At 36.8% G+C, this 11,039-nt stretch overlaps 4 protein-coding genes across 16 annotated transcripts in view; 1 reads left to right on the top strand and 3 right to left on the bottom strand.

Annotated features, from left to right (window-relative positions):
- LOC126916548 (zinc finger protein 395) overlaps positions 1 to 2,656 on the bottom strand; it is a 94,154-nt gene extending 91,498 nt beyond the window's left edge. The window contains exon 1 of one of the 2 annotated variants that reach the window (XM_050722467.1): positions 1,335 to 2,656. In XM_050722467.1, coding sequence (XP_050578424.1) covers positions 1,335 to 1,724 — 390 coding nt within the window. In that variant the 5' untranslated portion in view covers positions 1,725 to 2,656. The remainder of the gene's footprint in view (positions 1 to 1,334) is intronic. The other variant, XM_050722466.1, reaches the window with a different exon arrangement.
- A 1,030-nt stretch (positions 2,657 to 3,686) lies between these two features.
- Positions 3,687 to 7,651, top strand: LOC126916552 (leucine-rich repeat transmembrane protein FLRT1-like). Of its 11 annotated transcripts, XM_050722483.1 has the most exons (8): positions 3,687 to 4,184; positions 4,401 to 4,467; positions 4,574 to 4,603; positions 4,784 to 5,457; positions 5,618 to 5,790; positions 5,939 to 6,172; positions 6,258 to 6,418; positions 6,651 to 7,651. In XM_050722483.1, the coding sequence occupies exons 4-8, from the start codon at positions 5,262 to 5,264 to the stop codon at positions 7,222 to 7,224; spliced, it is 1,338 nt and encodes a 445-aa protein (XP_050578440.1). In that variant the 5' UTR covers positions 3,687 to 4,184; positions 4,401 to 4,467; positions 4,574 to 4,603; positions 4,784 to 5,261; the 3' UTR covers positions 7,225 to 7,651. The 11 variants fall into 11 exon arrangements, 10 of the variants coding, with proteins under 10 accessions (XP_050578440.1, XP_050578443.1, XP_050578441.1 ...); XM_050722486.1 differs by lacking the exon at positions 4,401 to 4,467 and having other exon boundaries at positions 5,252 to 5,457; XM_050722484.1 differs by lacking the exon at positions 4,401 to 4,467.
- On the bottom strand, positions 7,490 to 9,773 carry LOC126916558 (lipoyltransferase 1, mitochondrial). 2 transcript variants are annotated; one of them, XM_050722494.1, is made up of 4 exons: positions 9,239 to 9,773; positions 8,669 to 8,776; positions 8,228 to 8,441; positions 7,490 to 8,166 (listed from the first exon to the last, which is right to left on the bottom strand). In XM_050722494.1, the coding sequence occupies exons 1-4, from the start codon at positions 9,764 to 9,766 to the stop codon at positions 7,817 to 7,819; spliced, it is 1,200 nt and encodes a 399-aa protein (XP_050578451.1). In that variant the 5' UTR covers positions 9,767 to 9,773; the 3' UTR covers positions 7,490 to 7,816. The 2 variants fall into 2 exon arrangements, with proteins under 2 accessions (XP_050578451.1, XP_050578452.1); XM_050722495.1 differs by having other exon boundaries at positions 9,251 to 9,773.
- A 149-nt stretch (positions 9,774 to 9,922) lies between these two features.
- On the bottom strand, positions 9,923 to 11,031 carry LOC126916572 (uncharacterized). Its single transcript, XM_050722518.1, has 2 exons — positions 10,897 to 11,031; positions 9,923 to 10,601 (listed from the first exon to the last, which is right to left on the bottom strand). Exon 2 carries the CDS (start codon positions 10,131 to 10,133, stop codon positions 9,981 to 9,983), a length of 153 nt encoding a protein of 50 aa, XP_050578475.1. The 5' UTR covers positions 10,134 to 10,601; positions 10,897 to 11,031; the 3' UTR covers positions 9,923 to 9,980.
- Between the last annotated feature and the right edge of the window lie 8 nt (positions 11,032 to 11,039).

Genomic DNA, 11,039 nt, shown 5'->3' with positions numbered 1-11,039 from the left:
ACTGGCATCGGTCTCGTGTATCGTGTGACTCCAATATCGGGCGGCGGATGCGCCTCGAGACGCAGGCATTTCCTTCTGTTAACCCATTCGTTAACCTGTTATTCGTTCGCTGGAAATCATACTCCCCTTCCATCGGTCCCTCTACCCATTTACGATCAGACATTGTTTTACTCTCGAATATTCTCGATCACCGATCCGCTAGATCGACGACAATCGGAGAAACGAATTCCATTGTGTGTGGCAGTTATGCTTCACAACGCGGCATTCGTGTCCAGATAGAGGTAACGTGTTTGCCTCTTCTAAACCTGTCTCTATCCCGCACGCGGACAAGGGGAGTGAAGTGACCCTGCTCATGCGCGTCGCGTAAATAGGAGAGCCACTGTACAGTCTGCACGCGGAACGAGGTCACGAAAATTAAATTTTCTGATTAACGGCACGCACGCACACACCCACCCGGTAACAGCCGGCTGTCACATCGTCACGTGCCATTCCGTCTTTCCTCTCTTACCTTTTCTTTGATTTCGCCCAGCTGTCAAAGATCTATCGTCTGTACCTTAAGAATAAACGCAACATCGTGGCAATTCGTCATAGTATGTCATCGGTACTATCGATGGCGTGTTATCGCGCGCGAGAATACGTTTTTCTCGCTCTCTGAAAACATCGCGAACATCGCGTTCGGCGGAACAGCCTGGCTATGCGCATGCGCGCTCGCCGAGTTTGATGCGCGCTAACCTGTGCTCCGATGCAACGAGACCCGGCGGCGGTACGGATGACGTATCAAACCTCGTTATGCCTAACGTGCCTCGCCAATGCTTTGTGCGTTTTTTCTTTAAACGTATGTATATACGGCGTATATATGTTTGTAATATATGAGTATGTGATATACAGTAATACACAGCACTACCGAGAATGAAAAAGGAATGTACTATACATACATGTAAATAAGAGCGAAACTTTGACCTATTCCTCCCTTTCCAATATCAATTCTCATTGAATCAATTTCATATTGAACATAAAATTTGGCAGTTAGTGATAGAAATGTGATAATTAGAAATTTGATCTAGAAATATAAAATTATTTAATTCGATTATTCGAAAATAAAATTTACCAAATTATTGTCACTTCAAAATAAATAAACTACCCAATAAACCTATCGTCAGAGATTACAAGAAAGCGAACTTAAAAATAACTAGCGTCACATCCGCCATCCGAGAGTTACTTCAATACGGGTTTTGAAAACTCTGGAAAGATGTACTATTTACCCGAAATACGTAAAATTAAATAGAAGAAATAAGAGAAAGTAGAACAAAATGGGTATTCCCAAACTCACTCACCTCTTGGCCGTTCGGTACAATTATCACGTCTACTTCGTCGAGATGCTCGCGATGTTGCGTGACCTCTGCGTGAATTTCCCGTCCGTTGTACGTAAGATAGACCTTCTGGCCGGGCACGAGATGCGCGCTGGTGACAGAGCCGAAACCAGGCCCGATCAAATCGCGATCAGAGTATTCGGTGCTGGGACTCGGCGGACGGCCGCCGGGAACGGAATCGAAGCGCACGGAGTAGCGAGTCTTCGGTGTAATGCTGAGGCCTGACTCGGACGCGGCTGACGCCGGCGTTTTTACGGCGTGAATGACGCCACTGTAGTATTTCCCGTCCTCGCCGGGAGCACACACTCTGGTGCCGATTATGCTACGTTTCGCCAGCCTCTTGCCCGTCGACATTATTCGTGATTATCTATGGTTAAACGATCTCGGCTCTCGTTTCGATCACTTCGATAAATCGATTGAAACGTTCAACGAGGATTCTAACACACCGATATACTTCACAACAAAATACCATGTATCGAATCGTTCTCGAAAGTATCTCGCGCGAATTTGCCTCTCGTATAGATCATTTGCACCGCAGTTAAAGACTCACTCTTTGACTACCGTCCGCGAAACTCACGTTAAAAAACGTACGTAGATGCAGCGCACGAACCGGAAACAAATTCGGATCACACTAGAGAAGAAATAATGTCACGCGCGACTCAACAGTTCGACACTTTCCATAAGAGATGATCGAAACACGATTGATATATTATGTCTATGATTCGAATGAATATTTGGAAAAACACTCCCGGAAACTAGAACACCAGTTTTACTCGTCGTGTGTAGCTTCAACTCTTTTTTTTTCCTTTCTTTCTTCCTACGTCTCCGAAACTCCGTACTGCGACACGTTGCTTTAGGTCATCGTTCCGTGATAACTTGCCGAGGACAGATTGGGCAGTTTTGCGTGAAATTGCAATCGCGATAGCAAATGCGATCCTAAACCGAGGAAGGACGCGGTGGCCTTCGCGGCCTGAACACAGAACTCAACGTATCAACAAAACGGCGTGCACCGTTGCCTGTATTCGTCACGCCGTCCGCATGTTCGAGGCACTTCGTGATCGATTTGTGATAATACTTTGGAGTGCACGCGGTAGATAGCATAATATATGACTGACGCTTGCCGGTGAGTAGAAATCCGGCGTTGTACGGTAACTTGAACGAGCAAGCGGTACACGATTCAATGGTATACGGGCAGGAGTAGGACTCGCGGTACCCGACATGTGACGCACAGCTGAGCGACCGAGGGACTGAGGACAGACTACCAAGCGGCTTTCACTGCGCCGGCCGGCCGCCCGCCCGCCCGGGAAAAACAGCTGATAGATAACAACAAACCCACGTGATTCGGCCTCGAGCACCGATTGGTCGCGCTCGCTGACCTACTTACTCTCATTGGCCGTCCGCCCGGACAACGAGAAGAACGGGAAAAAATCGCAGACTAGAACCCTAGCCAAAGCATTTCGCTCATCAAGACCTTCCACTTTCTCAGCCCTCTCCTCTTTTCGTACGCCTGTACTCGGCGTCCCTTCTGGCGTCCCTCTTTTCTATGCGCAAAGTACGTCGATTACATACAGGCTCATATGAAATCTTACACACCATCGACTTACTTTGTCAAATTAACCTAAAAGTATTCATGGAAATATCGATTTTACATAGGTTTTATAAACGACAGTTTTGTAATCAGCTGGTACTTAAATACACAAAGCAGTCATTTTGTCATCAGCTGAGAACGCCTGTGACGAAATCGGAGCGAGTGATCAGTCTGCCGATAGGTACAAAGCCCGCGTCAAAGAAGCCTCTCTTCGTAAGATACTCCTACTGCCGCTCGTATACCATACTGTAACATCTTTTTAATGAAATACCTTAAATTTCCTCAAGATTCTTACTTTTTGGTAAAGCAATGCCTGTAGGAAAAGGGGAGTTATGCGTTTCATTGCAATAAATATTGTTTTAACAGAGAAAAACTATGTTTATGGTTCAGCTGTCAGTAGAAGGCGGCCATTTTACGTCAGCTGAGAAGGTCGGTGACGACACACATTGAGTGAAATATCTTTCGCATGGCAGTCGAGCGTCAGGGAATGTGTCACAGAGAACATCAACAACAAAGTTATTTACAAAGCTTGTCATTGCACCGGAAACAGTGTATACCTTATATTTTTTATTTAAAGAACAAATTCATCCTTCCTATCAAATATATGAAACTAATTAAAAACATGTAATTTCGATTCGATAAAAAGTTCAATATTTTACAATTATTTCTCTGTTTCTTATACGATATCCTGCCTTGTGATGCAAAATTGTCATATATTCAATATTTAATCGTAACAGTGTCAAATTAGTACTTCGTGTCAGCTGAGGGCGCTAGTGACGAAACACAGTGGAGTGGATAGTCTGTGAGAGCAGCGATATATTTTGTTGGCCAATTCGTAGTAGCTTTCGCAAACCGATAGATGACTGTGATTTTTAGTCCATTCCGAGTGATTTTGAGCAGCATAGAGTCGTAGGTACATCGATGAAAAGTTGACTTCAGGTAAAAACGTAATTACGCCGATAAATGCGGCGTGGTCGGTAAAGGTGAGGTAGCTGCAGTGCCATACCGTATGCTTGTCATGGCGGCATGGAGGACGAGCAATGAAAATGGCCGGAAGATGCAAGGGGCAGTGGGGAGGGATGGTAAGGCCGAATAGAAGGCAGCGGTCCACGCGTTCTCAGCAGCCTATCCTAGATTTATTTCCGTGGATGTTGCGCAATAAACTCTACACTGTTAGCTCACTGAATGCTACCCCTCGTTTAACTTCGAAGAGGTGCCAAGGGCTAGTGAGTAACATGTTAATTGTCATCGGCTGCCATTCTTTTCATCGCATAAAGGAGCGCGATTATGTTCGCCATGTATATGCGCTGTAATGTTATTTCTCGCTGTCAATGTAATGGAGACTTAGTCATCCTTGTATTATATTAATGCACCTCTTTAACGCTATCCACGTTTTGGCGTTCACATGGAAACGCTTCCACACGGGGAATTTCGAATGAAAGAAGGCGCACGGAATTTTTACAGAAGGTTTTTATCGGTTTTCAAGAATCAGTAAATGAAAATAAAGAGGTACAACAAGTAGATTACAGTACGCTTTCACTGTATCGATCATGAGAAAGCAACTCTATAAGAAAAACTAAATCACGTTTTAATTGTGTTTTCAATTATGTTTCAGACTGAGGAATTTTATCTTTCTAAAAACATGGTAATATAAATCTTATTATTTGACATTGCTTGGTTTCATCGTTATTATTTTTTTATTCATACTCAGATATGTCTATTAATAAACACACATGCATCAAATTTACATCCTTATTAAAGCAAAAAATTATTCAATCTTGATATCTTATTTAAATACATGCACGAATTCCATACGTTTTCACAGGAGAGTATTCTACGGTGTAGGCAATAAAATCTGCGTTTTAATCACTGAATTAGCTACAGTGGGGATATCAATTTGAAGAAACTTATTGAAGTTATCATTTTAATAACAAAAAATGTTAGAAAATTATAACAAGGATATATAATCCTAACAATAAAATTATAACAAGCTCAAAATTTGAAGGACCGTATGATATGAATATTTCTTTTACTGATTACCATCCGTTTCTGATACGCCGTTGTTTCTGCCTAGGGACGTATCAGTTAGATTAAAATATGTAGCATAAAATGATGAATAATGCCTGATAAATAATATCTTCCTTTTCATCGTACTCTTCTTTAACCCTTCGTTTAAGGAATAAAATTTCCGTTTGCTCTAATAGTTCTCAACATGACGTCGCAAGAAAACGTTTCAGTAGTAAGGAAAAACATTGGGTAATAAATAATTGTATCCAGCTACATTTTATTTCAGATTGCCTCATATGTTTTTCATTGCGGAAAACACATTGTTTCTGTCAAAAGAAATAATGAGAACGGAAAGAAAATTGAGACGATACGATGACGTATCTCAATCGTTAACACATTTATCCACGATATCCATCCAGTCATGTTGCAAGATAAGATTACATTGGCGGGGCAATCACGAGCCGCAGGAAAACGCAATAATCTCTATCAGAAGTGAATTTGCTCTACTATTACTTCAAAAATCATTAGTTACGGAATAAGTTTAACGAACTTTTGTGAAATCTATCATTTACTTTTATTACCATGACCCATAGTATCGTCGTTTATTTAACCATTTCACTTATTTCGATGTTCTCCGCTCGCGGGACGACAGTTTTGACGCAACAATGCTCGTCGTTTTGTGTGTGTGACACTTGGTATGGTTTGGAGCGCGCTTCTTGTGTGGGCCGCCATCTTTACAATATACATACAGATGCACCGAACAACATGCAAGCACTCGACTTATCGGATAATGTGATATCACTTTTAAGTAGCTTCGAGTTAGCGGTACGTTTGAATTTATAAAATCATTTTTCTTTGTTTATAATTATATGCAACTGAGTATAAATTTTATTGAAGCAAATTATGATAATAATTTCACTAAAATATTGTGAACTTGTGCGCATAGTAAGTGAGAAATTGTTCATTATTTTAGGATATTGGAATGACGAGATTAAAGTATCTTAATCTTTCTAAGAATGCAATCAGTGAAATCGGCCTAAATGCTTTCGATGGCCTTACGTATTTAACGATCTTGGATCTATCGAAAAATAGACTCCATGATATTTCGGATGAAGTCTTTGAAAGAAACAGAAATCTACGAATCTTAATACTATCAAAAAATAATTTCAATTCGCATGTACCGAAATTACGATCCTCTTCGTTGATGGTATTAACATATGTATATCTGTGATAAAATTATTATTTTCGATAAAAATTTCATTTTTAATAAGATGAAGTAAATTTCGATGCAGGAACTAAATTTGGATTCATGTCAGATTAGTCATTTACCTCCAGACACGTTTAATGGACTCACGCACGTTCGTCGTCTCGATCTTTCAAATAATTTGATGATTCAGATGAGTACCATCGTCGTGCAAACATTGCATGTTTTGAACAAATTATCATTGGAGGGGTATGATGAACAAAGCACATAACATTAATATATGTATATCACATTATTTTATTAACATAATTATTTCGAATAAGAATTTATCTTTTACTCTTAAAACTTCATTACATTTTATTTGTTATAAATAATATTCACTTCTCAACATCTCGAATAATTGACATATCTTACCTTGTGTAGATATGTCAGAATTATTCAAAAAACATAAACAGAATTTTCATTTTTTCATTCTTTCCAGAAATCCATGGTCTTGCAATAAAATTATGTTTGAGTTACAAACATATCTCAATACTAAGAACATCGAATTCGACGAAGTTTGCGGTAAGAAAATAAACGTAAAAAAATTCGAGAAAATGATTAATCTTCCTACAACATCACGTAGTTATCATCATTTGGCAAATGCGAGTATGCTTTTTGATGAAACTAAATCGGTAACTGAATATAATGTATCGAATACAGTGAAGGATAAAAATCTGTCAACATGTGAACAAATGATAAACCAAACGCATGTTGTCGATTATAAACCTGTAGTATATTGGTTTCTTCTTCTTGGTTTTATACTTGGTATTTCAAGTGGATTATTTATTTCTTATATTTGGTTGTCGAGGATGTATTTATGTAACCGGAGATACAGTTATCACGAACAATTTAACGACGAATTAATAACCTCTCAACGACTGTCTTTGCTGGATTTATATTTACAAGGACTCATAAGTAGCGATAGAAGCTTGATAGAATCTTGTCCAAGTACCCCGCCACCTCAATATCGCGATGTTATGCTACGACCTAGCCTCTATCCACCAAGGGTATAGAATTTAAATAACAATGGTACCGGATATGGAGAAATGTATACATAACTTCAGAAGGTAACTTATTGTTGTCGTATGACAGGGAAAAGTAAAAATGCACATCACTACATTATTTATTCAGCATTGAAACTTCATTTTTGTTACATTACAGATTTTTCATAAAATATTTCTTATATATGTTTGTTGTTATGCATCGTACATTAACGATTACATTGACCAATAACTAATAATTAGATTAATAGTAAAATTATTTATAAAAAAAGAAAACTGGATGAAAAATTTAGTAAATTTATTGTCAATAACTAATCATTAATGGCTACACGTATATATACATATATATCTTTGTTAACAATATTTGTTAATAAGAACAAACACGACTTTCACATGCATATAATGCAAAAATATAAAATCAGTAGCTACATCACTAAAAGCGCATTTTTTTATCATTTATATTGCAATATAAGAATTATAGAAGTAAAACTATATACAGTTCAGGTTTATGCTAATAATGTGAGTTATCGTACAATAATTCGATTCTCGTTTTGAACACAACGACAATTTAAGTACAATCATTGTTATTGTTCGATGGGTTTAATCATTGCGTGGCAATCATATTACTTTTATCTACATTTTGACTCGTACTTAGCGTAACAGTCTTACAACCGATCGCGGTTATTATATTTTCCATTACTCCATGATCGTATCTCGTACCACGTAGATTAGTTATTACGCTCACGTCTTGACTAAAATCTTTTGATACCAAATTAGCTGGCAGCTTCATCTTGATTTCCTCAATGATGCCGTTCTGTATTTCTAGCACCAAATTAAATTGATGGACTTTGTTGTCTTCAGTAGGTACATCTACAATGCGTGTTACCGTGAATTTCGGTGTTTTACCATAATTCCATTCCCAGGAACGAAATTCGCTAATTAATTTGTCCAATCCTGAAAATAATAATTAAAAACTATTAGACAGAAAATAATACCTTTTTTAATATTTATATACCTGGAAACCAGTCCTCAGTAGGATTGATATATTGAAATCCTTTTTGACGCTGAATGAGATCCTGTCCACCATCTTCAAGAACAAGAGCTTTAGTGCGAAGATATTCCCAGCCTATTGCAGTAATGAGTTTGTCCATTCGGATATGAGAATTTATATCAATTAAATTTTTTATTGAAGATCGTATGGATGTAGTAGCATTTGTTTCTATACCATCCTGTAATACAAATAAACATATAAAAATATCAAATAAATATATCTTTTTAAATTTAAAATTATAAGAAAATTAAATTTTGCTTTTATATTCAGCAACTAGAAAAATTATATTTGAAGAAAGTATAAAAATTCTGTCATATTATGTTTTGAAGAAAGTAATTAGAAATAGATCTTTTAATAGTGATTATAAATAATATCTATCTTGTGACATAATTGAAAATAATATACCTTTTTCTTCTCGAGTGCTAAGCTTAAAGCTGTTTTGTTTACATTGACCAATAGGGTGCAGTGATGATATGCATTAGGCCGTCCTAATTTCGCTGCAGTACCAGATATCTGCGTTTTAAAATAGTTAAGCATATATAGGTAAATTTTTGCAAAGCGCAAAGCTTTGCTCTTATGTAGGTTGTTCCAACTGGGTTTTTAATGTTACTTCGTACAAAATAAAGAAAAGTCTGTTAGTGTTTTTCTCGAGAATATTCTACTTTTATAAAATGAATATAAATTTTTAAATAAATCGTTACACGTTATTAAAATTTTAGAATATACAACTAAGAATTCTGCAATATAAAACATCACATACATATACCCATGCCCCTTAAAGTTTTACAATAATTTTACAATTATTTTATATATATTTATTATATATATTTTATATATATTTATTATTATTTTATAATTATTTTACAATTAACTTCATTCCAGCAAATTAAGCACTGACTAATGTAGTCATTGAAAATGTAATTTTGGAACACCCTGAATAAAAAAATATATATGTAGGTATTTTTAATACATTACATGAAAGGATACTTTGTACTTCTCTTCGACAACGATGTCCTCGCGTTTATTGACCTCGGCTTCTACACCCCATTCTCGATATAAAGCTCTGGTAATGATGTCCAGATTGTATCTTCGATTATACCGTTCCCGTGGCGTGAAGAAGGACAAATTCAAATTACCATGATCATGATAGACAGTACCACCACCACTGTTACGTCGAACCAGAACTATACCGCGTTTTTCAGCCAGTTGAGTGTTGTGCTCAATCCATGGATTTTGATGTCGTCCTATTACTACACACGGATCGTTACGCCATAGGAGTAATACGTGGTGATTCGTAAAATTATAGCTGTTATAGAGCCAATGTTCTAACGCTAAATTGGTGAACACATCTGTGGCTTGCGATATGAATACTGACTTCGTAATCGAATCATTAGCATCATTCTGCTTTTCATTAAAGCTTGTTGAGTATTTACACATGTGATACAAATTATTGTATTGCAGTTTCCGTTTGAAAGTGATCATAAATGTGTTTATCAGAGACATTTTCCTTTCGTTGTGCAAGTAGAATTCGTGTGTAAGTAGAATTTATTTTTCATACACAAGCGAGATCACTGTCTACTTTTTTTTACTCCTTGGAAACGTTGCACGTGAAATCAGTCTTTAATTACTAAATTCGCGAGACTTCCTTTAACACTTCCGTTTTTGTAACGAAATCAGCCTTGACAATGTTTAATATTTTTATCTGTAGATAGCACCCTTATTGACAAAATCTCGAAAAGTTAGATTGAATGGCTGTTATAGAAATTAGGTAATCGTGAAGTGCAATTGTTTGATGCAACCACTTCCACGTTTGATCCAGGGAGTTAATACGGTATCGGATACCTAAACAATCTCGGCAGTCCTTTTGCATTCCTCCGTGTGCTGACAGTTTGGAAAGTATTCAAATTATCCGTACGAACGGTATACGGTGACTAGGGCGACCTCTTCCTCTCTATCGATACGTAAATTCTGTCCAAGATAGAATCGCTGTTTCTTCTTGTAATGTTACAATACTTGAGAATAAATTGCACGCAACTACGAGTCGGAGCTAAAATTCACTGATGCACTCTCTGCTTCACTGTGAATACTCTAGCGGGAGATTTTAACGTTATATAAACTCCTACTATAGTTGAAGAAAGTGGGAGGTCTTAAATTTCCATGTGAGAGGTTATCAACGTTCACAGTACAAAGTACAGGGAATACAGCTGACCTGCTCATGATGCGTTACAGATGTATATGTTCTTCGTAATCGATTCTCTCCCACGAAGTTTCAGACTCGTAAATAGTACCATGCATATCCTTCCGTATTCTCGTTAATTTTTTCATATAAATATATTTGCTAAAAAATTGTATTCTGTGTGAATTTTATTTATTGTAATATTGTCTGTTATTAGATTAAACAAAAAAATGTTAACAATGGAAAATTAATTTGTTATAAATTTTAAACTATGCTATTCCGTTTAAAAGTTATAGGTAATTACATTATATTTGGAAAAATAGTATCAGATTTTGTAAAAATATCTATATTACATGTATTTTTTTCAGTATTTTTAAATAACAAATATGAATAAAATAAAAATAAAGTTTATGTAAAATAGAGTATTAAAAATGTATATACCTCTTATTTTTTTTACCTGTATAAACATTTCCTTATTGTACGATGCTGTGCTTCGTATTTATATCCTAGTAACAGCTAAGTAATACTGTATGGTATTGGAAGAAGTAATTAAGGCCAATTTGATAAGAATATATCCCCTACTATTCCGTATCATGCGTT

This window comes from Bombus affinis, chromosome 5, assembly GCF_024516045.1.
Source record: "Bombus affinis isolate iyBomAffi1 chromosome 5, iyBomAffi1.2, whole genome shotgun sequence".
Classification (NCBI taxonomy): domain Eukaryota; kingdom Metazoa; phylum Arthropoda; class Insecta; order Hymenoptera; family Apidae; genus Bombus; species Bombus affinis.
Note: the sequence above shows the minus strand (reverse complement) of the source record. Positions and strands in the feature narration are given on the sequence as shown.

Coding starts and splice junctions, on each gene's coding strand:
- LOC126916552 (XM_050722485.1), top strand. CDS start 5,262: ATGTTTTTCATTGCGGAAAACACATTGTTTCTGTCAAAAGAAATAATG. Junction 5,458..5,617: donor CGCAATAATCTCTATCAGAA/GTGAATTTGCTC, acceptor GCGGGACGACAG/TTTTGACGCAACAATGCTCG. Junction 5,791..5,938: donor TAAGTAGCTTCGAGTTAGCG/GTACGTTTGAAT, acceptor TCATTATTTTAG/GATATTGGAATGACGAGATT.
- LOC126916572 (XM_050722518.1), bottom strand. CDS start 10,133: ATGCAAAAGGACTGCCGAGATTGTTTAGGTATCCGATACCGTATTAAC.
- LOC126916558 (XM_050722494.1), bottom strand. CDS start 9,766: ATGTCTCTGATAAACACATTTATGATCACTTTCAAACGGAAACTGCAA. Junction 8,777..9,238: donor AGTACAAAGTATCCTTTCAT/GTAATGTATTAA, acceptor TTTAAAACGCAG/ATATCTGGTACTGCAGCGAA. Junction 8,442..8,668: donor TAGCACTCGAGAAGAAAAAG/GTATATTATTTT, acceptor TTTGTATTACAG/GATGGTATAGAAACAAATGC.